Raw genomic sequence first — 24,327 nt, 5'->3', positions numbered from 1 at the left:
TTTCTATATAATAAATTTTATTGTAACTTATCTAGCAACATGTATTTGATACTAAACTAACACCTATATATACAAAACAATGTACATTAAATGCTTCGTCTGCCTCCGATTCGACCTTTGAAAGCGATCAAGTTCTTTTACAGTGGAATGTTTGGAAGACAAGAAAACTTTTAAACAATTCCACCTAAAGAAGTTACGTATTATATAGCTTTTAAGAGCTTTTTTCCAAGGTCTAATCGATCGCGCGGCGACCACAATACAAAATAATACTACTCGAAGGCATCCCAAAACTCATACAATAAACGTCTGCACGCCATTTTAGTCTTTTTCAAACACCTTTTAAGTACAATCCTTAGAATTATCCGTCACTGACTTGAACACTACCGCTTTTCGATTCAGGTTCTATAATACGACACCGAGTTTAAAGTTATTGTCGAAATATCACAATCGTCTCGAAAGCGGACTTCTGTCCACCCCGCTCACCTGGCGGGTGACAATAGACGCGCGGAGATTCCGGAGAGAGAGTGAAGAGCTCGCAGCCGCGGTCAGACGAGCTTGGCGGCCGGGTCCGAGTGGTACTTGGCCAGCGTCTTCTTGACGCGCAGCGCCGTGAGCCGCACGGGCGGGTTGGCGTGCCAGCACTCGGCCATGAGCGTGGTGAGCGTGGCCAGGGGCTCGGCGCCCATCCAACGCGCGGGCACGGGCGGCCTGACGCCCTTCTGGACCACGACGGCGTGCATGTCCTCGAACGAGGGGTCGGGCGGCACCCACTCGTGGTAGGGCAGCGCGTAGGGCTCCACGTACTGCGCCTTGTCGCCGGTGGCGCAGCGCCGACACATCTCCCACAGCACCAGCCCCAGCGAGTACATGTCGGCCATCTTGAAGGCCTCGAAGTTGGCCACGTCGAGCCTCTCGTCGAGCACCTCCGGTGGCATGTAGCGCCTCGTGCCCACCCTCGTGTTGGGAGCGATGTCCACCTCGTGCCGCTCTGCCACGTACCGCACGGCCAGCCCGAAGTCGGCGATGGCGCACTGTCCGTTGCGCTTCACGAGGATGTTCTTACTCTTGATGTCGCGGTGGGCGATCGCCGGTTTGCCTTTGGTGCCGAAGATGTCCATGTGCAGATGGGCGAGGCCGCTGACGATGGAGTAGGCCATCGCCATGAGCCCGGGCGGATCGAGCACCACGGCCTGGAGGTGGTCGTGCAGGGAGCCGTTTTCGTGGTAGTCGGTGATGAGCAGCATCTGCGTCCACGAGCCGGTGCCCTTGATGTCGGCGGCGATGAAGCCGAGGATGTTCTCGTGCCTCATGAGCACGGTCTGGTAGATCTCGGTCTCGCGGAACCAGGAGGCCTCCTCGGTGGTGAAGAACACTTTGACGGCCACCTTCTCGCCTCGCCAACGCGCGAGCCACACTTCGCCGTAGCGGCCTTTGCCGATGGACTCCACCATTTGAATCTGCTTGGCCACGGTGCGCTGCACGAGCAGCGGCAGCCCCGACCCGGAGCCGGATGAGGCGTCGACGAGGGGCGCGGGCGCCGGGGGAGAGGGCGGCCTCTTGCAGCCACCGCGGCGCTTGCGCAGCAGCAGCCAGAAGGCGGCAAGGAAGGCCACCAGGGCGACGCCGAGGGCGACGGCCACGAGGGCTACGGGCGGGCCGGCTTGCGTTGGCAGCAGGGCGGGCGTCTCGGGCACCGAGGGCGGCGGCTCTGCCAGTTGCGGCCTCAGATGTCGATTACAAAGGTCCTTTTCGCAGCATTCGATAACCTTGGGGTGCTGGTGTGGGACTTGCGAGCTTTTACACTGAAATAGATACAATACTCTCATACGTGAAAACGTTCGAATTAGACTTTTTCAAATCGCATCCAGAACGTGAATCAAACTATTTATTTCCTTAGATAAATAATCATTTTGGAACATAGGCTTTAGTAAAACAAAAATAATATTCTTACGATATGTTGTTATATAGTTCATATTTATTAGACCAAAATCTAATATTATAAGCGCAAAACAATTACCTGCATAAACCCAGACTCATCGGGTGGCAAACAGCCGGCGGTCCTCTCTAGCACTACGAGACCGGCATCATCCAGCACTTCTTCGACGGCGACGAAACAGTATCCACCAGGTTGCGTGCTGCAAGTGCCGTTAGAGGAGCCGTCGGGGCAGGCGCTCGCGCCCGCGCACTCGCACACGATGCCCCGACCTGCAATGCAAGATATTCATGTTAACAAAATTGCACAAAAGCTACATTAAAACGATCATAGAGCAGATGTTTAAAAACCCCATTTACAAACAGAATCAATAAAGTATAAATCAATATTACTGTACCAAAGTGTACGTAATGCAGTAAACTCATTCACGTCTCGTTTCATTATCGACATCTAACAGAACCTCAGCACGAACACTGCACACAATAAGAGCGGGGCCTGACCTAGGCAAACTTGGAGTAGTGCCACACGGGCGGAAGTGCAAACATATAAGACAAACAACGGGCCATTTCGCTCATTGTTATCGGACTATATTCCATAACTAATGTAATCGGTTTATCATTTAAATAGTTATTTTTAGATCGTATATTGAAATAAACAAAACATATTGATAACGTAGTTACGATGATAAATAAAAAATAGCACTCACTCACTATAACAAATGAAGCTTTGTGAGAAATAATTGTCCCCGACCTCCAATACAAATTCGATTTCCTACCTTAGCGGGCATTACTCTCATATTGGATTGTATTAAGCTTATTAAAGGCAACGTAAATCTTGGAATAAAGGTGGTTATAATGCCTTCTGTTCTTATATAACCTTATCAGTTATCTTTCTACTATAACAGTGATCTGATATCATTATCACCAAAGCCCTGCACAAGCTACTCGTATACAGAAATGTAACTAAAAAGTCGAAATAAACACGATTTATTTTTAGAAAAAGAGGCGCCTTTATGTTCTACAGAAATCAGATGAGTAGTTTTTGAAAATACAACGAACTCTTGTGCATCAAAAGAAGTAGGTATCTTGGAAAACAATCTTAGTTTATGAGAGGAAAACCATAATTGAAATGCGTCATTCAAACTAATGTGAAAATTTATGAGAAACATAAGGATAACTATGACTAATTGTAATCAATTATTCCAAAGGATTTAATAGAATTTAGAACTATTTCTGAATCATTATTAAGATAGCCTACTGCTGTCGATACGACTAATCCTTAAAAAAAATACTCCTTGACGATTTTGTAGAATTAACATTCCTTTATCCACCATAAAGAAGGTGGATAGAAGAAATAGAAGCGTTAGCAGGAAGCGAATGGAGAAAGAAAACCATATATAGAGATAGTTGGAAAAGGCTGGAAGACGCCTTTTCTCGTGAAGGGGTTCCGATGTGCAGGAATTAGGAAGGGAGCAGGAATATTCAACATTTGTATAGATTGAAAATTAATCGTGCTTTTATTTTTACTATTTACATTCCTTTAAAGGATGCCCTCCTTCATCGGGTTCAGGGCTCAGAACAGCAGAGTAATTATTTATTTATTTATTTTATAAGGCACACTCACGAAACACATACCAACACTTACAGAGAACACACGACATACAAAAACATAATACATGTGCATCAATGACAAGTGTACACAACATTTAGGGAGAAACATTACAATGATAAAAAAGAAAAATTAAATTAGCACGTAGTGTAAATTAATACGCTGATTGGAAGGCTTTGGCGAGGAATGTGTAGGTTCGTTTAAAATGACGTAATTACAGGTTGCATTAATTATGAAAGGAGCGGTATATAAGGTCACCGGCATTGCTTTAGGTAAAAGAATTGTCTGTCAGAACTTTACATGTAGGACCAAGTAAGACTATTCTATAACTCACTTGAAAAATCAAGGAAACTCTTGCGATCCTGTAACTCACTTTTCGAACTCTCGCAGCGGTTTTCGCAGCAGCGAGAGCAGTCGCGCTCAAATCAGTCGTAAAGCAGTTATTTTATGATTTGGCATTCTGATAAGGGGGGAGCTTGTAGTTTATTGTTTATCAGAATGCCAATTTTCTTTAGAAGTTACAGAATCGCAAGGCTGTTGTCGAAAACATCCCAATAATAATTTAATAAAAATGTCCAATGAAGTAGAACTAAGGGTGTTTTAGGATTTCTTACACTTATTTTGAAACTTGATAGATTTCCGACCTATCGTAACCATGTAAGCAATTACCAAGGTAGATATTATCGCCTCTTGATAAAATTTTCCACTACGTCTAAACCAAACGCTATTAAACGGATTTCATATCTCGTGTTATTAAATCAATTACCCTATTTACCGAATTATCATTACATTAATATTCTGTTAATTGTACCAATGTAGTAAATGTTTAGTGCCCCGTGATTGGAGAATTTCACGAGAAAATGATACTCCCTATCTGAATCTCCCTATATCACCAGAAATGTCATGTGGAACATGGTGTAATGGTTGCAGGCTGCAGCTCCTTACAAACGTTGTGTAAAAAAAAAAACTTGGCGATTAAAAAGAGTGGCGGAGAGTTTATTGCTAGTTCTTCTCTTCCGTTCTACGCCCTTGATTTGAGAACTGGCAGTAAATGTAAAATTAGAAGCATTTAATGTATATTTCTTTTTGACGTTCATAAGTGTACATTGCGTTACCTATATGAAATGATTTTTGACTTTGAATGATACAACCAGGTGATGAATACCAAATCGAACGAATTCTCTAATACGATCGTTTATGTGCAAAACCTCAAATTCCCTCGGGAGACGTCAAGTGGAAACAGTTTCATAATTTCTATTAATAACACACGTTCCAGACAGAATGAATAGGGCTCAGGTTTTTTGGCACGTTATACAGGTACCCGAGGCCCTTCGAGTCCCGACCCATATAAGGGACCAACTTATATCTTAAAAACAACAATAGACCAAATGGCAGGTAGGATTTGGAGAACATGTGTGATACTCGAACTTGCTAATTTGATCATTACTCAATTTTATTATAGTGTTTTAATACGTTTTACTTTTTAATTCACTTCATAGCTATTATTTAAATTATTACTGGAATTGAACCGCACATTGCCGTAGCAATTTTTGTACGAATTTTCCATTTTATTCATCTTTAAACTGTACAGAAACAATTAACACAAAATACTGATTAATAAACCTTTTAATTACAAGACAACATCCAATTATAAATAGTCATTAGTAAGAAATGCTAGCAATGTAGAATAGAAGCGGGCTATTATAAGATATAAACTGTTTTAGTGCTAGTAAATAACTGATATCGGATGTAATGTGAGATACATCGTAAATGTTACAAATAAACTAGCCTTATGACGCGACTCCGTGATAAAACTGAATGAACTATTGTCATTGCATTAATTCTTGGTCATTCGGACGTCAAGCATAAACTAAGCTTACTTACAAATCATAACCGACTACAAAGACAGGAAACGAACAACCACTTAGCCATAATACCACTCAACCATACACAGATCACAACACAAGCACGTAAAATATATCAACGGGACAATCTGAGATAAAATCACGTACTTAATCTCATGTCGGAGTAAATTCAAGAAGATCCAGGCGAAGCGTCCGCGCTATCATTTAAATTTAACTTGAGACAGCGCCGTCTGTCTCCGGCTATATTTTTATACGGCGTATAACTCACGACGTACGCAGTCTCAAATTGCTCCGCGTAAAACTGTACGCGTGCGTCACTCGCAACGGATGCGGTGAGAATGAGTAGACTAGTGCGCGCGTTGTAGGCTGTCCTCCTCAGGCCTCAGTCGCCACGTATCTCCCCCTCGCTTCCCCTCTACCCCGGTGCAGTATGCAACTACAGCCTCCACATGGCCGAAGCTGCGCCGGTCGGTACGCTAGCACGCGAAAGATTCATTGACTCGAGATAATAGCAACATTTTGTACACGTAAACATTAGAACGGGGCGTCCGGCCAAATAATAAATAATCAACTCTAATCAAAGATGCCGCGCTGCGAGTTTGTTTTGATGTTTGCTTATTTAGGCCAGTGTCAGACAAATTAAAACAAAGCTTTGCAGTCTATCGTATATAGTAATGTTAAACAAAAGAAGAATTTAAACTTATACATTAGTCAACGTAGTTTTATCTAGAACGAAATAGAATTAAAAAATTACAAAAACAAAAAGCCCATATCCCAAACAAGGAAGATGATTTCATCAATTTATTTTCGTCGCTATCGACAGAGAATGATTATTTAATAACACGAGTGGCTTTTGATGAAAAACAGTGTTCATTGTGAAATTATAAATTAATTGATAAGAGCCTCTTCGGTAACATTAAAATTTAAGATTAATCATACTAATGTTCTTTTATTAGATTAGTCGATCACTAATATATTGTTAATTAGTAATCATAACAATCTAATATACAGTATATTTTACAATTTTCTGAACCTACAAAAAATAAATAAATCAGTAGCGCTACAACCTCTAGGTCTAGACCTCAGATTTCTGAATCTGTTTCATGATCATTTTTCAATCTATTAAGCAAGTAGGTTATCAACCTTTAATGCCTGACAACGCCGTCGTATTTTTGGGTCTAAGGTTATGGAATGTTAAATGAGCACATAGAAAGCAAGTCCAGTGCACAGCCGGGGATCAAACCTACGACCTCAGGGATGAGAGTCGCACGCTGAAGCCACTAGGCCAACACTGCGCCATCTGTTGTCTTAACCTACCTACCTACATAGTAATGATAAAAATAATTAAAAATTAATAAAAAGATAATTAAAACAAATGTAAAAAGTTTGGTCCCTGTGGCAGTGTACCTTTAACGCTCGCAGCATTTCCTCGCTGTATTGCGATACTTATGCGTTGAGCGAAGAAAGCACCAGCCAGTACAATCTACCAGGCGCCAACTTAAATCTTTAATTAGCGCCTGTGCCCAACCCCACGGCCCAAGAGTCTCTACTCCAAAGGGAACAAAATCGAAGTTGTAGGAAAGACACTTAATTCACTAATTAAGTTAAAAACATATAACTTAAATTCTTATTGCTCTCTACCCCAATGTCAATCTAATCATGCGGCCATTAGCGTTTCTTTTACTACTGAACCATTACTTTTATTACATACGTTTCGGGCTACGGAGCGCATCACCATACAGACTTTGATGTACGAGTCAAAATAGTGATACATACTTCAATGTAATAGAATATATGTTGCAGTATTAATTCGTTACAAATTCATTCCAAGGTCCGCTCGGACTTTGTTATGACCACTTTTATGAGGTTAATTTGAAACGTATGTGTCTGATGAGGTTCCAATTTCTACATAATAATATTTTATCTTTACAAATGTTGAATATACAGTTTTGATTTGTTATTATATACACTTATTTTTAATTGTTAGTCGATATCCTTTACCACCACTTCCTCCGGTACCATTGATCGGAATCTATTTCTATCCATGGCTCTCTCTCTACATGTTGGAATAAAGTCAAATTCACGCACAGTATCGATCGATTCCACACAGCCCTGCGATTCTGTAACTCACTTTCCGAACTCACACAGCGGTTTTCGCATCGGCGGTCGCTCTCAAATCAGTCGTGAAGCAGTCATTTTATGATTTGGCATTCTAATAAACAATAAACTACAACCCCCCACCTTTTCAGACTGCCAAATCATAAAATGACTGCTTCACGACTGATTTGAGAGCGACCGCCGATGCGAAAACCGCTGTGTGAGTTCGAAAACTGAGTTACAGAATCGCAGGGCTGGAATGCTAAAAAGCATTGCATGCAAAAAATATCCCTTATATAGGCCACAGTGTAAAACAAAGTCAAATCATTTATTTCAATTAGGCCTATTAAAAAGGCACCTTTGAAAGTCAAAATTAAGTAGTTACATATGAAGAAGAATGACCAAGAAACTCCATACTGACTCTTTTAAAACAGTTTTTACATTCCATTCTTTCAGACCTCAATAAGTACTATGACTCAAACTTTTTGAATTTTATATTCAGCATAGAATATTGTATAGTATTTATAAGTTACCAAATATTTTGATTCACTGTACTAGGTTTATATATTATTAATAACGTGATCCGTTTAAGATGTGAATCACACTTAAGATTTATATTCAAACGGCCATGAATTGCTTTGGAGCCGAATTGGAGTGTTCCATCATTTAGGACAATGCGTTTCGTTTATACACATTGTTATATGTATTACTTTTAAGGCAGAGCAGTGTTGGCCTAGTGGCTTCAGCGTGCGACTCTCATATATGAGATCGTAGGTTCGATCCCCAACTGTGCACCAATGGACTTTCTTTCTATGTGTGCATTAAACATTCGCTCGGACGGTGAAGGAAAATATCGTGAGGAAAGCGGCATGTTTTAGACCCAAATAGTCGACGGTGTGTATCAGGCACTGGAGGCTGATCACCTACTTGCCTATTAGATTGAAAAATGATCATGAAACAGATTCAGAAATTTGAGGCCCAGACCTAAAAGAGTTTGTATCGCCACTGATTTATTTTATTTTTTTACTTTAAAGGCAAGGATATGGTTTATTTAGAGCGCTTAAACTCACAAAAGTGGATCGCCAATTCAAAAACCCACCAATTCAATAATAGTAAAATGACTGTAATTCCAAAAAAACATTTAGAATAAACGCATGATTGAGGGTGTGTTATGTAACCTGCGTTTAACCTGATACAGCCCAATCCTAGCCACAAAAAATGCGGGAATCCAGTTTAGAGGCGACGCGCCCGCGCCACACTGCCGCCGAATAAATTATACTGTGCATCACTAAGCCTCACTAACTTTTAGGAAAAAGCTTCAACTAAACAGGTTGTAATTTCTCGGATATTAAAGTACAATATGGATCAAACTTGAGGCTACTTGGTACCCATCGTTACGTACGCTTATGATTCTTATTAATTCTCGCTAAATTGATTTGAAAAAATAAGGATTTGTAGAAATCACTTTCATTCTAGTTATTATTTGTGCTATTCATTGTTCATGTTAGAAATTGGACTCCGGAGGAATGAAACGCGGCATTCCACAATTTTCTGACGAGCATAATTGCTTTAAAGGATTAAGAATATCCAAATCACCTGCATCATGAGCTCACCCCACATACACACCCTCACTTTCACACCATCACACAGCACAGCCGAATTAGGTATTACGTATTTAATTTAAAAAAAATCCTTTAGTATTTACTAAAAAATAATTATTAATTATTTATTTGAACCTTTTTGTATATATTACGTATTCCATCTTTAGCTATTTCTTTAGTATAATTGTTTTTTGTTGTATTTTATATGTTAGCTGTAGGATTACGAAATAAATAAATAACTGATGAACATTACGACATACTCTGGAAGGTCTGTCTCTTGTTACCGTTCGGCTGTTGTCTGTCTCGTATATCATATGAAAGTAGTTAAGAGTAGAAGACGTAAGCACCTGCACTGACGAAGGGTCAGTTGAAATGACGATGGCATTTGCAAGAGTCACGACACCGCCGATAACGGGAGCGTTATGTGCACACTGCTTCCTAATTAGTCTCAGTTAATTTACCGTAATGTACAGTTTACCTTTTAACCCATTTTGCCTAAGAGGCAGCACATTATTATAGAGATCGGCATTGTCATACTAGGATAGAGATAGACTTTTGACTTTTTAGAGTGAATTATAGTCAAAGTCAAAAATCATTTCATATCTAGATAACACAATGTACACTTATGAATGTCAAAAAAAAAATACATTAAATGTTTCTAATTTTACATTTACTGCCAGTTCTCAAATCAAGGGCGTAGAACGGAAGAGAAGAACTGGCAATAAACTCTCCGCCACTCTTTTTAAAGTTTTTTTGTTTTACACAACGTTTGAAAGGAGCATCTAAGTAATAAATATACGCTTGGTTTAATCAATAAAAAATATTAAGAATAATAATAACTTTATTCATGACATAAATACTACACTACAGCCCCTGCGTTATGGGTAACGAAAAAAAATATTCCGGGGTACATGGTACATGTTTAAAACAGTTTTTAATACGTGAATGTTAAGTATATGGATTGTGGATGTAAGTGTGTGCGTATAATATACAAAGATTGACTCATTTGAGAGTGTGGCCGAGAATTGTTAAGCGTGCGCTATCTGTGTTAGTTTTGCAGAATCGAAATCCAAATCGGCTAACATATAGTATGTACATGTGTTTTGAGAGGTTATATATTAAAAAATTATAATCGAACTTTTATGTCGAACAGATGTAGCCTTTAACATGAGAAAATCACTTCATTCGAACTTAATAACTAAAATTGGTCAAACTATAAATGTTGCGTAAATCGTTAATATACCATTTTAGTAAAAGTGTTAAAAACCCAGATTGTACAGTATCAGAAGTTAAGCACTGTAGTACCTACTAGTATAATACCCACATGAACAACAAGAAAATATTTTTTTATATTTTCTATAAGTTTGGTAATTGTAGGTATATTTTTTAAGTGTTACTAGTAATTTAAATGTTGATTAGGATATGCATTTCTTGCAATTTAGGCTTAGTATTCCTTTTTTTATTTTTCAGTTATTTACTTGCCTCGAAGAGAACGCTAGTTAGCGATAAGGCCGCCCGTTTCATACCTAATAATGTATTATTAAGATTAAATAAATGAAAAATGTTCGATCTTTCTATTACATTACATACAAGATTTAAAATAACTGACCTAACATGTGCTAATAGAGATAATAAGATGCGGAAAAAAAAATTAAAATTTGTATAGTGCGAGAAAGGAGCGGCTACCGAATACCGTGCAGACTTAATTTTTACTAGATTATTTGTTTCTGTTTCATAATCAGATAGCGACGCCATTACTCTACTGATAACGTCTAATGATAACGTTTATCAACCAGAGACAAACATAGGAAACATTAACCTCTTTAACGCTTTAACGACTGTCTAGGTGATTGAAGGGATTTGAAGTCTCTTATTTTTTAAATAACACACTTTTTTACCGGATTGAAGTTATTTTTATTATGTAAAATAATTATAAGTTTATAACAATACATAACTTCAATCCGGTAAAAAAGTGTTTCTTTAAATGTGTAAAAGTTATGTTAATAAAAGACAATACTATTATTTTTTATTTAATGAGGTGGAAATGCGCTTACGCAGGCCCGCGCCAAGGATGTCGAGCTTGACGCGGGGACTGTGGGGCTGGGTCTACACTCAAATCCCTCTGCTGTTCAGAGGGGTAGCTAGACCCCACCCACTAAAAACACCTCAGCCCTTCACACGCCCTTAAGATGGGCTCTGAGGGTTCGCTAGGCATTCTACCCAAAGAAGTCTCTTATAGTCAAGTCAAGTGAAAATATCTTTATGCATACAGGTAAACAAGTACACTTATGAACGTCGGAAAAGAAGTTAAATTAATTCTAAACTTACATTTACTATAGAAATTCTCGTTTACTTCCAACAGCGTGTTTGCAATAATTAAATTACTTAGACATATTTGTAAAAAATTCTAAGTACATATTTTAAAAAGGAAATTAAACTACGTATATTTAAACCATTTTATTTATATTTATACACACACTTGAATAAAATTATAGGACATCATTTTTTTACATTATTTGCGAGTCTGTGTAAACACGACTAAAACGATGACACATTTTACTGTTGTAAGATGTTTATGGCACACAAAATTTCATAGTTTTTATATATTTAAGGCTGTTTTGCCGCGCACCACCACTATGTGGAACCAGCTACCCACTGAAGTATTTCCGAACCAATTCGACTTATGGTCGTACAAGAAAAGAGTGTACCATGTTTTAAAAGGCCAACGCATCCTTCTGGCATTGACAGTGGCCATGGGCGGCGGTATAACTTAACAGCAGATGAGACTCCTGTCCGTTTAAATCTATTTAAAAAGATACAAAAGTCGCAAACAACCACCGAAATTTAGTATCAATTTACGAAAGTACATTAACCGCTTTATAATAGTTATCTCATTCACAACACTCCTGTACTTCGTTCAACGTTCTTCGTTCGGAGTTCAACGAAATCTCGCAAGTGAAAATCAAATATTGACAAGTACACATTTATCTGCAACGGTTACCTTTCGTGAGAATTATTACTGTGTTATCGGTTAACCGTGGGTTACACGGGAGAATTTATACCGTAATGTTCAAAGATTTCATTATTTATTTATTTAAGTACACCACATAATTTATTTATTTTTTCATCATATATAATGCTACATCAGCAGTATTAGTTACAAAAAATTCAAAGTAAATTAATAAAAATATTACACTTTAGATTAATACAGATTTCAACTTAGCTTAACGATAATCAAAAAATTACTAGTAAATAGCAGATTAGGTATCACACAGGCACATAATCTCTTTAGTTATAAAAATATTAAAAATATTACACTTCCAATTTCAGTTTTTACTAGTATTTTTTCGCTCAACAATCCGCATTACCAGATAGACGTTTAACGACACTATAAGCGCAATATCAAAAACGTAACTACTTTAGGCTAAATTTAAAAAAAAAAAACAGTCTGCAGTTAGCAAGGAGATTCTAGTTTTAAAAGTCAGTCAGTCTATTATATAAATAAATTTAGGATTTTTGAACAAAAATTATTATACAAATAAATTTATGATTTTTGAACAAAAATTATTATACAAAAAATGTGCGTGTACTAGTGTACACACGTTAGAAGTGAAACTTCTTTATGACCTTATTTTTCGAAATTTATCTATATGCAACTTTACAGAAATTGGTTAAATAAAGTTAAATTAGATAAAGTTTAACAAAAGGCTTTTAATATCACAGACTTGAATACAAATAATACAATTATTTCATTTTACCTTATTACCACTAAGATTATTACAGAATTTCATAAATTGTAATAGAATTTTTAGTATCATTGTCATCGTTATTATACATTTTTGTTATTCATGGTTTAGAATCTCTTTGAATCAACCCTGGTATGGACAAGAAAAAGACGCGCGTAACGGTCAAATGTGACGCGTAACCGAAACATGTGACGCGTAACCGAAAAATGTGACGCGTAACGAAAAAATGTTACACAAAAAAATTTTCCAACCCCGATAAAGAAGTTTCACTTCAATAAATTTAGGATGTTTGAACAAAAATTTTTACTACCCAAAAACAAATTTCATTAATCAGCACTTATTGTAATTGCGACACAATTAAAATCCAGGTCAAGTCGCAAACAAATATTTTATGTAATGTTATCTCTCTGTTATCGTGTTATAGTGATTACGCTATTATAAGTGCTAATTGATTCGATTCATAGACATTTTTAGATTCGATATCGGCTAGCAGGTAGCGATGACCTAGAGGTTCGCTGGGCGAAATTACTTTTTCTTGAATAATATTACCTCTATATATTTAATAACAAGAAATGTGACGAACATTATAACGCTCAAGTCAGCAGAATACTAAATTACACAAACTGTGTAACTATTTAAAGGAAAAGCGCATTTTCAAACTCAAACTCAAACTCAAAATATCTTTATTCAAGTGGGTAACCAAGTACACTTTTGAATCGTCAAGTTAAATTAATCGTTAATTTACATTTACTACCAGTTCGCAAGTCAAGGGCGTAGAGCGGGTAAGAAGAACTGGCAAGAAACTTTCCGCCACTCTTTTTAATCGCCAGGTATTGTCATACAAATTCTTTGAACTGGAGCAATTCAATCCCAAGGATTTTAATGTAACATTTGATTGATTAGCCTTTATTGCTGACACCCATACAATGTAATAACAATTATTTAAGTTACATAAAAAAACACTTAATTCTAACGCATAAATAAAATAAAACTTAATCTTATGCATCATATGACCCGCTTTTGGTGATCAGCGTGTCCTGTGACACGTAGGCCTCTTCCAGCTGTTTCCATTCTTTTCTGTTATTAGCTCTTCTTGTCCAAGTTGTGCCTCCTATTATCTTAATATCGTCTGCCCATCTCTTGGTCGGTCTTCCTCTTTTCCTTTTTCCATCACGTGGTTGCCATTCTGTAATTATTTTTGTCCATTTCAACCTGCTATCTCTCGTCATGTGCCCAGTCCAGCGCCATTTCAACTGCCTTATTTTCTTTATAATGTCTTCTACTTTGGTCGTTGATCTGATCTCTTCTGCTCTTTTTCGATGTCTCAGTGTTACACCCACCATGCTTCTTTCCATTCCTCTTTGGCATGTTCTCAACTTTAGAAGATGTTTCTGAGATAAAGCCCAAGTCTCGCAGCCGTATGTAACACATTGTAGGATACATAGATTGAACACCTTTTTCTTAGCTACTATTGGGAAGTCTTTACTTTTAAGTACTTCCTTGAGTGACCAAAATCTCTTCCAGGCGCTAGACACTCTTCTTTCTATCTCAAGATCCATTTGGTCATGAAATGATATTATTTGCCCTAAATATACGTAGTGATCTACATATTCGATAGCATCTCCTCCTATTTGTATCATAATAGTTTCTCTATTTGTCATTATTTTCGTTTTAGATTTGTTCATAGAAAGCCCAACTATCTTGCTTGCTTCTGTCAGCTGTTGCAGCATAGTTTGAAGCGTCTTTGCGTTATCTGAAATGATCACTAAATCGTCTGCGAATCTTAGGTGGTTCAGTTGTCTGCCGTTTATGTTTATGCCGACCTTATCCCATTCCAAATTTCTAAATAAACTCTCCAAAATGGCTGAGAAGAGTTTTGGGGACAAAGGATCGCCCTGTCTCACACCCCTGGCTATAGGAAATTCTTCACCCGTTGTCTCTAGTTTGATATAAGCCGTGCTACTTGTATATATATTTCTAATTATACGTATGTATTTTTTTGGTATACCTTGTTGTATTAAGGCTCTCCAGAGGGAATCGTGCTTTATAGAGTCGAATGCTTTACTGTAGTCTACAAAAGCGATGTATAGTGCTTTTCCGTATTCTTTGCACTTTTGTATTAGCTGTTTTATAACATGTATATGATCTACAGTTGAGAATCCGGATCTGAATCCAGCTTGTTCCATGGGTTGTTGTTCATCCATTACCTTCGTTATTCTTCGCAGGATCATTTTGGAGAAAACTTTATACATGTTGGACATAAGGCTTATATAAGGTCTATAGTTTTCTATGATGTTCCTGTCACCCTTTTTGTGGAGCAGTGTAATTATGTTCTTCGTCCATTGAGAAGGTATGTATTCCGTTTTTAGTATGGTATTGAATAGTTCAGTAAGTTTTCTTAGGTTCCCTGGTGCTGCTGATGATACTTTGATCATCTCATTAGTTATGTGATCTGGTCCAGGCGCTTTTCCATTTTTTAGGCTTTTGATAGCATGCTCCGTTTCTGAAAGGAGAAATTTAGGTACCTCTTCTTCGTCTTGTTCAAGATTTACTGGATTCTGTGAGGTATTATCAGTCTCTAGTGAGTAGAGGTTTCTGTAGAAGTCTGTTGCAGTTTTCAATATATCTTTTCTTTTTGTCTGTTGTTTGCCTACGTAATTCTTAATGTTCGGTATCCATTGTTTTGTTTCTACGAGTTCATTTAGAGCTTTTTTAACTCCTCCTGTCTTGGTTATATGGTAATTAAGTGCTTCTATTCTTCTTTCGGTTCTTTCTTTCTTAATATTGTTACTAATTTTCTTACTTACTTCTGATATCAATTTTAGATTTTGCTTGTTTTTTCCAAGTTTTAAGAGCTGTTTTCTTTCTTCCATTAGCTTTTGAGTTTCTTTTCCAATTTGTTTCTTGTTAGTTTTTGGGGGATTGCGACTTAGAGTTCCAAGTATTTCATTTACTTCATTGATATATTTTCCTTCTATCTGGTTTTTGACTTCATTGTCAGGGATTTGTTTTACTATCATTAGCTTTGTTTTTGTGTTGTATTTATTTCTACTTTTCTTTGGTTCGATACATTTTATGGTGGCTCTTACTAATCGATGATTGGTGTTGAAGTTGAGTTGATTTAATACACTAACGTTCTGGAAGGGTTTCCTATTGTTGGTTCCGATGGGCTTGGGGCTTGGGGTGGTTAGTGCGTTTTGTCTGTTGTTGTTGTGTTTGAAAGAATTATGTTGGTTCGAGCGGTCGGGGGCGCATGCTAGTTTTTTTGCTGTTTCGGCGTTGAATTCGAGCCATGCGCTTCGTAGTAATCAAGTAAGTTTATTTTTTTACTTGTTGGTTGGGGTTGATATTGTTTCGGAGATTCTGAGAAGTTTCTCTTTCTTTTTTCAGATTTCTCATGCGTATTCTCGTATATAACGAGCTTATCTTTTTTAATGTGGCAAGTTTTCCCTTTAGCACGTTCAGCTTTTAGTTCGATTTGTAATAGTTTTCTTTTTTCTAATACTTCTTTGGAAAAATCTTCTTTTACATACATGTTAGATGGGAGTTTGTTTCCATTTTTCAGTACCTCGTATTTTCTCCAAAGGCTAGTGAAGTTAACGAGGACTGGGCGAGGATTTTCACTCTTTTTGCCCAGTCTATAAGCTGAGCTTAGCTCTTTAGGGTCCAAGGATAAACCAGTTGAATTATTTATCAACTTCAGCATGTGTGTAAGCAGGTTAGGTTCTTCTTGTTGGTTTTCATGTATGCCAAAAAATACTAAATTATTTTTCCTTTTCCCATCTTCAAGGAATTTTACTTTGTCTTTTAGAACGACGATCTCCGATTTAAGTTTCTTGTTTTCTTCAGTTAATTCTGCTAACTTCACATTTATACTGCTTACGACGGACTTTGTTACACTTTCTGTTATAATTCTCGTTGATCTTCCAACTTTTCGCACAGCTTTTGGTGTATCGATTCTATAAGGTATTCCATTTCTTTTTTGTCCATACTTTGAAATGTTGTTTCTAATTTTTTTTTTTTTATTACAGAATTATTTTTCCTTTTATATTCTATCCGTTAGAGATAGATTAGATATCTTCAAGTAAAATTATAAAAACAAAAATTCGAAATTAATTGAAGTGTCAATATTCCGTGTCTAGGTTTGAACTCGGGCCGATACAAATGTTCGATTCAGGAACACAGCTTATCTGCGACGCCGAGATACTGTATGACGAAGAGGACGAATTACTTGAACAGTTTCTTTCTTGAGTGACGTTTACAAGGAGTGACTAATGTAATATTAGGTCGCTGCAAGTCACGTATACCCGTTTAACATCACTGTTACAAAGTCGTAGTTTTTTCTTCTTTTTGTAGTAATATCAACAAAAATTGACTGATCCTTGTTCCGAGTCACTTGCACTAGATTTGTACACGCACTTTTAATTGTTTTAGTCAAAACGAAAAGTCACCGTTGCAATAACACAAATTAAAACGTGAAAATGTTCTATTTTTTACACTAATAATGAGGCAGATACGTTTGCCTATGGTATATCTTCTCCTGGTTCAGTTTGATATTTACTTTTTATTGTGTATTCTCACTTATTTCTATTTTTAATTGGTTATTTTGTGAGGACTCGATATTCAACTTGCGCCTACCCGCCTTAATGTAACATATAGCCACTTTATTATAATAACTTAAAAACTTAGCTTCTCTCAATGTTAAATCAGATTTAAGAAAAGTTATAACATCCGCAAGCTTGACCGCAACGTTTGCGGAAATATTCACTATTATTGCTCATACTGTTTAACAGGCATAACTGAGACACAAAAGTCGAAGTGGGTCTGAGATATTTTTATAAAACAGGGGGCAAACGTACAGGAGGCTCACCTGATGGTAATAGATACCGCCGTGCATAGACACGCACATTGCCAGAGGGCTCGCAAGTGCGTTGGCCTTTTAAAGATCGGTACGCTCGTTTCTTGAAGAACCCTAAGTCGAATTAGTTCGGATATACATCGGATAAGGCTGCTCGCTAGTAAATAGCTTATAAAAACTCATTATGATTAAGTAAAATCGATGTACATGCAAAGAGAGTATAAAGATTAGCTCAATCAAATGTCCAAGGGCGCTCGATAACGAGGATGTAACGTTTTCATTGTAATGACCCAACCTATTGACAATATCGAGCCAATTTACCGCCACAGCAAATAACGATGTATTCTCTACAGTATTCATTTACATTTTATTCAGAAGTATTCGTAATAATCTTAGATAAGGACAAATAGCTTTATGTCTTTCTTTGACAGTCTTTGACTTTAAACCATTGCATTGGTAGGTCCTATTGAGAAGATCCCTACCGGGCGTCGATTCCACTAATCGCTAGTTCGTAAATTGTGAATGAAAACATCCGATTATCTAGTTGATAAAAGGGCCTGGGACTAGTGCTAGACAGGCTACTTCTAATTAATTTGCGATATTTGTTTTAATAAGTGTTGTTTGATGATTTGCTGTTTTAAAAGAGTACCGAGAGTTTTTTACGCCGGCTTTTTCTCTCGGCCTACCCCCTCTGTCTTCTTTGCCGATGAGTAGGGATGCCTTCAAATTTAATGACGTGGAATAAGTGATACATGTATCTTATGTTCCATAATAAACATATTTTATTTTTATTTATTTAACACAGCGGAGCTGCAACGTTTGAATCTTGAAGATTCTTGCGATTATTTCTTTGATACTTTTGGTTTAAGGCAACTTTGTCAACCTGCTTCGATGTTATTCTTAAGCAGGAGCAAGTTAAAAAAAATACAACACAGAAATATCTACATAGCTACTTTTAATATCAGCAATATTATTATTATAATTAGAAACAAAATACTTCAATTAATGCAATTTAGCGGTGACATTAACACAGAGTCAACACTGAGTACATTGTTTTCCTGAAAATTTAAAATTAACTGCGCAAAAACGTTATCTATATCTGAAATGTGATAATCTTAATGAGAGGGGCGCGGTCACATTCGGTTACGTCCCTTATCTGATAAGCCATTGCTACCTGTCATACACTGAGATGTAGATAACATATTTCCATAAATATGAAAATGCATCTTGATAATATTTTGATGTTATTTATTACTCTCAAAAAATCTATTATTCCAACACAAAATTTTTCTCGTCTTTCAAAAAGACGGTAGCATCGGCATCAATTAACACCTATCTTCATTAAAAAAAGTTGCTATGAGTTATACAGTAAGTTTTCTACTAAATTATGTTTCTTAGTTTTGCCTCAATACCTAACAAGTGTTAGATGCACTCTCATATTCAATGAATTCGATTTATATATTAAAGTAGCTGTCAGATTAGTGAGCAGAGATATTTTACGTAAATTAAACAATAATTATTGTCTAATAATAATCTATTATCTCTATAAAATTATTCCACGTCTTCCCAAATAACGCCCAAAGCGATTTTCCTCAAGTTGGTAGGCGTGAGAGGCTGTTTGAAAAGTGGTTAGGCGTCAGGCAGTGTCAAGTGGGACGTAAGTGGTTGGAGAGTTGTGATACAATGCCCGTGGGCGACATGAAGCTGTTTCATACACATGTCCATATATTACAATAGCATTTACGCGTCACTTGTTGCTATGGATTAGTTAAAAGCCTTAGAGTGTTGTAATAAGACCTCTTTTTTTAGAAACCGTGAGGGAAATGCCTCTTGCACATTTCCACTCAAAGCCCTCGAGGATTAGTGGGACTCGACTCAAAGCATACTAGCTACTCAGAGAACCAGATGAACCACTAAAATACCGCATAACTACTCCCGGGGTCGCTTTCGTATTCTACGGGGCAAAACTGTAGTCAAGTTGCCTTAAGAATTTTTGGGGTTCCATCTTCGTCGAGGGGATTGCTAAGCGTATCTCCTTTCAATTGACACTGTAACAAAACCGCTATTTGCAATACACTGAGGCCAATTCTGTAGAACTACAATTCCAAATAGCCTATTTAAATACAGCACTAAAATATATATTCGGTGGCGCTGCAACCCTATGCACACACATATGTTTCTTTCATAGTTTTAATTTGTGCCTTACACGAGTTTTGGTGAAGATTTAAATATTTTTAAAGTGGTTCTACCATTGTAACTATCACTTTCATGGCACAGTTGTTGATACAAAAGATCTATAATGTAATGAATCTCTTCATGAGGCTGGTAGTGAATTATTTTTACGCTTTGTAACGACTCCTCTTTTCTGCAAGTCAAAGTCGAAATCATTTATTCATATAGATAACACAATGTACTGCCAGTTCTCAAATCAAGGGCGTAGAACGGAAGAACTGGCAATAAACTCTCCGCCACTCTTTTTAATCGCCAAGTTTTTAGTTTTACACAATGTTTGTCATATAAAACGCAACAAACGGAATATTATGAAATATAAGGCTTTCGCGGGGACTTCCCACGTTGCTACTCATACTATGCGTATATTTAGAACCGTATAAAGATTACATTTGAATTAGAAACAACATCAGTAAGTGAAGGACGTTAAACAATTACTGTCGCTCAAGTCAAAAACAAACAAGAAACACGTATATGGCCGACTCGCATTTTTTATGCGTACACATTTGTTACGTACTCGTACATGGGAACTTGAAATACTCTTTTTAAAAAATGAACTTACTTAACTAATTGTTGAACACTGAGAATTGCCTTACCGTGCTCCCGCTTGGTAATTTTTTTTTTAAATATTTTCTAGACAATTCCCCGACTATATTTTTGCGGAGGTATTAAATAAATTGTATATGTACAACTTAAATAAATGGTATTGGTAATCCGGATACTAGGTACCTATTTTTTTTTACTTTTTGTATAAAATTTACAGTAAATTCCAGAAAGATTCCTCTTAACCTATTGTTAAACATTTTGTTCCTTTAAATTCGTCTCTGTTGCTTTTAAGACTGCCCTTTGATTACTTAGAATATTAGTTACATGCTAAAGGTATAAACAGTACGAAGAAGAATTGCAGAGTGCTGTAAGCCCTTCAAAAGTAGCTCATAATCCACCACATTGGTCAAATACCAGTTGGTCGATATACTGATAGAGATTGTTTGATCCCAGTTAAAGCTTAAAGTTACTAGGCTAACACATCTCAGTATTGTATTGCTTTTATTTATTAAATAGACTCATAAACGCGGGCTTACTAGTGTGGGCGAACACCTGTTAGCTAAAAATGAACCTTATCAGTTTAACAATACTGAATAGAATTAAATGCTTCACTTCGGATTACCAGATTTAGAGAAATGTATAGCGTTTAATGTAGATATTTCGCATAAATTAATAAGGCACGGCCGCCTACGATCGAGAAAGCAGGGCCCGAGGTGCTTTCGATAAATGGACTTTGCTGAGGTCAATGGTTAATAGTGTGGTTTAATGCACATTCAAATAATAAATGACTGTATGTAACAAAATCTTGTATTGGTCCAATGGCTAAAGCGACGTTCACACTCCAGACACTCTGGTCATGCGTTTGAACCCTAACTCCGCACCTTTCTCTGAATTTCTTATTTGGTGATTACGTCAACAGTAATTATTAACTTTTTTTACACATATGCATATACTGTCTATGCTTGAAAAAGAAATGCATTTCCGAGGATTCCTACAAAAGATTAGTACGTTTATGTACTATTTTTTTTAGAGCTTTGGTTACTTTTGCTGACAAGAGGATGGGTGGGGGATAAATTGCAGTAAATCTGCTTACGTAATACTTGACCGACCCGCAGGTAGGTTGATATTATCCTATGAAAGAAAAAACAGATGCAAAAATGTGTCTGCTCCTTGATATTAACGCTTATTCAAAGTTTAACGGTTGGGTCAATTTAAAATTATTACCAATATGACTATTCATAAAAATGCAGTATCAATATCCATAATTGGCTTTTTAATATCGAAACATGAATTATTCAGTGTTCATAGGAAACATTCCATACAATGCCCTAACGAGCTCAAGAAATAGACAAATAAGCTGTACATAACATAAGAAATGGATAATGTATGACGATTTAACATACAGAATAGACAATTCCAACAGTAAGTTAAATGCTATATTTCTAGCTTTTTTCATATTTAAAAATATAGTATTTTTTGAAAAGCGCTCGAGTACCTACTTAGTTAATTCTTTACAAACATAAAAGCATATACATCTTTCCTTTTTATAATATATTTTGATTATGCTACATACGCATTTCCCAACATTGATTTATTTATCGTTATCATATTTGGTTTTGATAATTACCGTCAAAATTATTTATATGTACTAATGAATTTTCAATACAAAATAAACTTGAACAATACCGATGAATAAACACACTATATGTGTTATAAATATATTTGTGTAACATTTATTTTTCAATTCTGTCTTTTCAGTTAAAATCACTCACATAGAATCTGCCTCGGATTTTACGTATTTTTTTAAGTATAACAGAAAATGCCTTAATAAGTTTCAAAGGAAGTAAACAATTTGAGTTACTGATAGTAAACCTACACGACGTCAATAAGCGAATTTTTCCAAGCACGCGTCACTTGATCATAAATCAAATACGTTAAGATAAATGCACTGGACCACCGGCGGTTGATATAATATACTATAGTTTGTACTCGTATTACGCTTTACTGTGAGAAAATCTCTTCCCACCGTAGACGCTGAGTATGCACTATGTAAACAACCATCTTTAGTTTATCTGACACCACAGTTATGGAACATAAACAAATATTAGCGAGAAAAACACCATTTTCAATAACGCGGTAGACCCGAACCGCGTTATAGGAAATGTCGTATTACCCGAATTTTATAAAGTTACTAGGTGACTCGGCAAACGTTGTTTTTCCATGTAATTATATTATTTCTAGGAATATTTTTTTGTAGTTTAATAAAAATAACTATCTACTATAATAAAAAATAGCGGTTGATCGTGGAGGGGTGACAAAGGTTATATGTATTTTTGTACGCTGTATCATAAAAAATAAAAACAAAAAGTTTGGTCTATAAATTAAAAATTAAAATTAATAAGAAAACGTTGGATAGCAGCAAAGCAACTTTTGGAACGAAGTTCCTTATCGCGCGTTGTGAAAGGGGGCTAGACGGAAAAAATTCTTACGAAAAGTTGTCACGACACTTGCCTGGGACCACCTCGTGATGTTGCCTTTTTTTTTCGTCATAAGATTGGTGTCGAGAAAATCTATCATACTGTTATGATACCAATTAATATATAGATTAATCGAAAGGAATTTCGTTCCATCTGGGTGTCCCTTGACACCACTGAAGTTTTTTTTTATATATTCGAGATGAAAATGCATTTTCACATCCCCTTGCTCCGTAAGTAGCAGGGGTATGTGGGACCACTTCTATTCAGAGACTGGGTGAGTATTACCCGCTAAATCACCTCGGGCCTACCCGGGTCCAGGGTCACTCTAGCATTCTACCGGGACTTAGCAAACCAACTAAAGATTAGTGATTCTGCTTCTAAATCGAGTGACATTAAATAGAATACACAGTAAATTAATAAAATGTCTATAAATATCATAGCGGAATTATTTTAACTTATAAAAGATATCTATAGTCGCGGTCCTTAAAAAGAACATCCTGTGTAAATACTATACTAAATGTTATTCCAAACCGCTATATCTTTGAAACGCGAAATGTCCTTTCAGCAATATTCTGCATATAAGATTCAAGAACTCAAACTATGATATCCGTAAATTAAGGAAAATACATCAATCTAATTGTAATTGCGTCTATTATCTTTCCCAATACACAAATCAAGTTTACGGTTTAATATAGCTATTAATACGCCATATTTATAGCCTTTCCCATTTGTTCTGAACGTGATAATAAAAATAACAATGAATTTCGTCAATTTCGATATCGTCGAAGAATGTGCGTGGGTGGGGTCAACTTTTGACCAAAACCTACGCTTGTAAAGACAGTTATCTCATTTCCGCTACCGTTAAAGACATGACAGATACTTTATATAAAAGAAAGTAGTTTTATACTTAATAATGACCACCTCCGCAACTGACCTCGGGGTCTTGTATTCGCAGAGACATAATATGTTTAAAAACTGGGAGCGGCATTATCCTATCTGTCAGTGAATTATAAACTATTACTATTATTATTAGATTCTAATTTATTTATAATTCAAAATGATAAAAAATCAGACTCCGTCAGCTCTTTTTTAAAAGGCCGGCAACGCACTCTCGAGCCCTCTGGCATTGTGAGTGTCCATGGGCGGCGGTATCACTTCAGGTGAGCCTCCTGCCCGTTTGCCTCCTATTCTATAAAACAAATATGCTATATATATATTTGGCTCATAAAATAAGCGATGGATTTAAATATAATAGCAAATAATGATTGATTGTTTTCTACACCTGCAAAATAATTAATATCAAAGCCGTTAATATAATTTTTACAACGTCGCCTATCCATAAAGTGAAACCTAAAACCGAAAATCCC

General features: G+C 36.7%; 1 protein-coding gene and 1 non-coding gene across 5 annotated transcripts in view; both read right to left on the bottom strand.

Annotated features, from left to right (window-relative positions):
* The window catches only part of LOC125060736 (bone morphogenetic protein receptor type-1B), a 111,689-nt gene continuing 87,362 nt past the window's right edge, over positions 1-24,327 (bottom strand). Inside the window, exons 1-3 of one of the 4 annotated variants that reach the window (XM_047665764.1) lie at positions 5,554-5,765; positions 2,018-2,205; positions 1-1,802 (exon numbers count right to left, since the gene is read on the bottom strand). In XM_047665764.1, the coding sequence (XP_047521720.1) occupies positions 546-1,802; positions 2,018-2,205; positions 5,554-5,563 (1,455 nt within the window). In that variant the 5' untranslated portion in view covers positions 5,564-5,765 and the 3' untranslated portion in view covers positions 1-545. Of the gene's footprint in view, positions 1,803-2,017; positions 2,206-2,330; positions 3,676-5,425; positions 5,534-5,553; positions 5,766-24,327 lie in introns of those variants that run through there. The other 3 variants (XM_047665765.1, XM_047665763.1, XM_047665766.1) reach the window with 3 other exon arrangements.
* On the bottom strand, positions 19,670-19,757 carry LOC125061063. Its single transcript, XR_007118969.1, has one exon. It is a non-coding gene; the product is annotated as a U6atac minor spliceosomal RNA (small nuclear RNA).

Source organism: Pieris napi, chromosome 22, assembly GCF_905475465.1.
Source record: "Pieris napi chromosome 22, ilPieNapi1.2, whole genome shotgun sequence".
Classification (NCBI taxonomy): Eukaryota; Metazoa; Arthropoda; class Insecta; order Lepidoptera; family Pieridae; genus Pieris; species Pieris napi.
The sequence above is the reverse complement of the archived record's forward strand: the minus strand, read 5'-3'. Positions and strand labels throughout refer to the sequence as shown.